This window comes from Dreissena polymorpha, chromosome 5 (assembly GCF_020536995.1).
Source record: "Dreissena polymorpha isolate Duluth1 chromosome 5, UMN_Dpol_1.0, whole genome shotgun sequence".
In the NCBI taxonomy this organism is placed as follows: Eukaryota; Metazoa; Mollusca; class Bivalvia; order Myida; family Dreissenidae; genus Dreissena; species Dreissena polymorpha.
The window spans coordinates 37,484,302-37,487,124 of NC_068359.1; the positions used below are offsets into that span (position 1 = coordinate 37,484,302).

The 2,823-nt window shown below is 38.6% G+C and overlaps 1 protein-coding gene across 1 annotated transcript; it reads left to right on the forward strand.

Moving 5' to 3' along the window:
• LOC127831160 (uncharacterized) lies at nt 1-1,869 on the forward strand. The gene is made up of 3 exons (XM_052356153.1): nt 1-109; nt 431-658; nt 1,315-1,869. Exons 1-3 carry the CDS (start codon nt 1-3, stop codon nt 1,545-1,547), a joined length of 570 nt encoding a protein of 189 aa, XP_052212113.1. The 3' UTR covers nt 1,548-1,869.
• The last annotated feature ends 954 nt before the right edge of the window (nt 1,870-2,823 follow it).

Here is a 2,823-nt window from a genome sequence, read left to right on the forward strand (position 1 = left end):
ATGCCGCCTTGTCCAGCAGGCACCAGGTTCAGCGCAATCGTAAAGGCGTGCGTTCACGAAGGCAGCGACTTAGACGACTGCATACCGGATAGTGAAGTTACAACCACCGGTGAGTAATTTTCGGGGACGCTTACACTATTACTATATTGTCTTATACGCAAACATGTTTTGAAGATTATGTGAATTATTTACAATACAGCAGGTGTAGAGTTTACTCAGAAATTTTGCAAAATGTACACGTATAAACTTCAGCCTTAAATAACGTGAAGCCGTATACATTGAGAATATTGACAGAACATTTCATTACATTTGTACTAGGGATGGGAACGAATACTGAAAATGATATTCGAATATTTGTTTGTCATTCATATTTCCGGAAAACACATCGTTATTCTAATGTTGGTACCAATGTTATGCTTTAAATTACCAGGTCCGCTATCTGTCGAAGAACGTTGCGACATGTTTGGCGGCATCATCGCCCACCCGACGGAGTGCCAGGCGTACTACAACTGCAGCGTTCGCTATCAGGACGTACCTCGTTTGCTGGAGCAACACATGGTCGAGTGTCCGTACCCAAAGCTCTTCAACGCGGATTCGGAGCAGTGTGAACATTTTGAAAACGGGACTTGTGGATCTAGGCAAGAATTTAAAGACGCTTGTAAGTAATCTTGACAATTAAGCTCCTTTCATGTTATTTAATAACCCCGTTTTCAGCGTCTTGTACATACGACCTTCTCCCGAACCGGTTTGATTGTGTGCGTCGCGCGTAATGCAAAACATATTTCTTATAGAGGAATGAAAGTACTTCAAACATATTACCATTCAATCAAAGTTGCGCGCCTCAAGATTTCGAAAAGGATGCTTGTTCATTACCAGAGTGTTGACCTCTTTCTTAACAGTTACAGTAAAGCAGTCACTCAAACAGTTTTGAGAGGTGGGGAACATATTTGTAATCCATTTATGCCTAGTGGACTCTCCCATCCTTCTAAATTGGATCAATTTATTTAAAAAATAAGTGATGTCTATTATTTTCATTTCTATATTTAGTATATTTCTTACAGCAATTCCTTCAAGCAAACAGCGCAGACCCTGATGAGACGCCGCATCATGTCTTATCTTGGTCTTCGCTGTTTGCCATGGCCTTTTTTCTAGACACTAGGCATAAATGGTTTAACTGACACATGTCTAGTTTTCTCATTTTTAATCGTTGTATAGTTACATCGTTGTATAATTTATCCAAATTGCATATTGATATTTAAATATTTTTGTTGTTGTTGATTTTAAGTCTGACCTTCTAATTGTTTGTAACCTCAGGCGACTACAGACTGAATAAATGTGTGGCAGCCCATTGTATTCCTTGCAATGTCCGGCTCGGCAACTGCGTTGGAAAACCCGACGGTCTTGCCCCGCACGAGGCGAAACTGTGGAGTCCTTACTATGTCGTCTGCTATAAAGAACGCGCCGTGGAGCACAACACGTGCCCACCAGACGCTGGGGGCCAGACGCAGTTTTTCCATCCGGTATTGAACCAATGTGTTTCCAACTAGATGCTCCCGCGAGAGCACGAAGGTTAATTGCCGGCGTGAAAAAGCACACATAACATTCGTTGGATAAAGTGAAAAACTAGTTTTAAATTTAATAACGCAGACACGCAAACTATATTGTTTAAAGATATTGTTTTACATTCATTTTAATGGAAAAATAAAAGATCTATACGAGAATCACACTTTCAATCACAGCTAATGTTTGAACTTAAAAACGGATTCATATTATTACGTCATCATTGCACAAAAGTACGTCGATTTTTCGTTTTAATTTAATTCCATCTGTATAAACTATACCATTTCAAATAGCATTTAACGGAAGAAAGCGATGGCAGAATGATAAAGTGTTGTAATGTTTGCATATACATACATCTTGATAATAACAAAAGAAACCAATCTATTGTATTACTCATAAAACGCCCCAAAAAGTTATTTATTTTGACAATATATTCAAACGATTGTCCTGTCCCGACTTATGTCTGTCCATGTTTGCGTTGTGTTTGATAAGTAAGATAACAGGGGGCAGGATCACGTGAGTTTGAATGATGACTTGTACTCAATCGGCTTTAAAGTCCTCGCCGAGTTTGAATGATGACTTGTACTCCATCGGCTTTAAAGTCCTCGCCGAGTTTGAATGATGACTTGTACTCCATCGGCTTTAAAGTCCTCGCCGAGTTTGAATGATGACTTGTACTCCATCGGCTTTAAAGTCCTCGCCGAGTTTGAATGATGACTTGTCCGTTTTTAGTCCTGTAATCATCTATGTGGTGATCGTCTCGCCGGAAACACGAAATTGACATCGCGGGTGTCAACTGACCAGTCGCTTTTCGAAGTATAAAGCCAATATCTTAAAAATATCAAACGAACAGAAACTGTTTTAATGTTACGTATTCGAAAGCATTGTTTCGTTTCTGCACACGCCCGCTAAGTCAAACAACATTCCCGTTTATTACGTCGAGTTTCGAAAATAGCATGGTAGAGTCTATACAGAGAAATGAGAAAACAATGTTGTTAATTTAATCGCTGATTTTATCAACAACGCCCACACATAAAAAGCAAACATTTTATTTTTTTAATAGTTTTTACACATCTTTTAGTTTTAAATAATTGACAATTTAAACGTTTGAAACACACCCATTGCTTTGAAAATCATTCTAAGTAATCGCTTTTATGCACAATTGATTTTCCTTCAAAGATTTTATTTCGGCAGCCATTATTATTCAAAGTATGTCACTTTTTAAACGTCTCGTTACAATTCTGAATGGAAGCTGAGAGTTGT

Excerpts from the sequence above, each read along its gene's own strand:
- LOC127831160 (XM_052356153.1), top strand. The coding sequence starts at position 1 with ATGCCGCCTTGTCCAGCAGGCACCAGGTTCAGCGCAATCGTAAAGGCG. Across the intron at positions 110-430 it reads TAGTGAAGTTACAACCACCG|GTCCGCTATCTGTCGAAGAA; the intron begins GTGAGTAATTTT and ends TTAAATTACCAG. Across the intron at positions 659-1,314 it reads GCAAGAATTTAAAGACGCTT|GCGACTACAGACTGAATAAA; the intron begins GTAAGTAATCTT and ends TTGTAACCTCAG.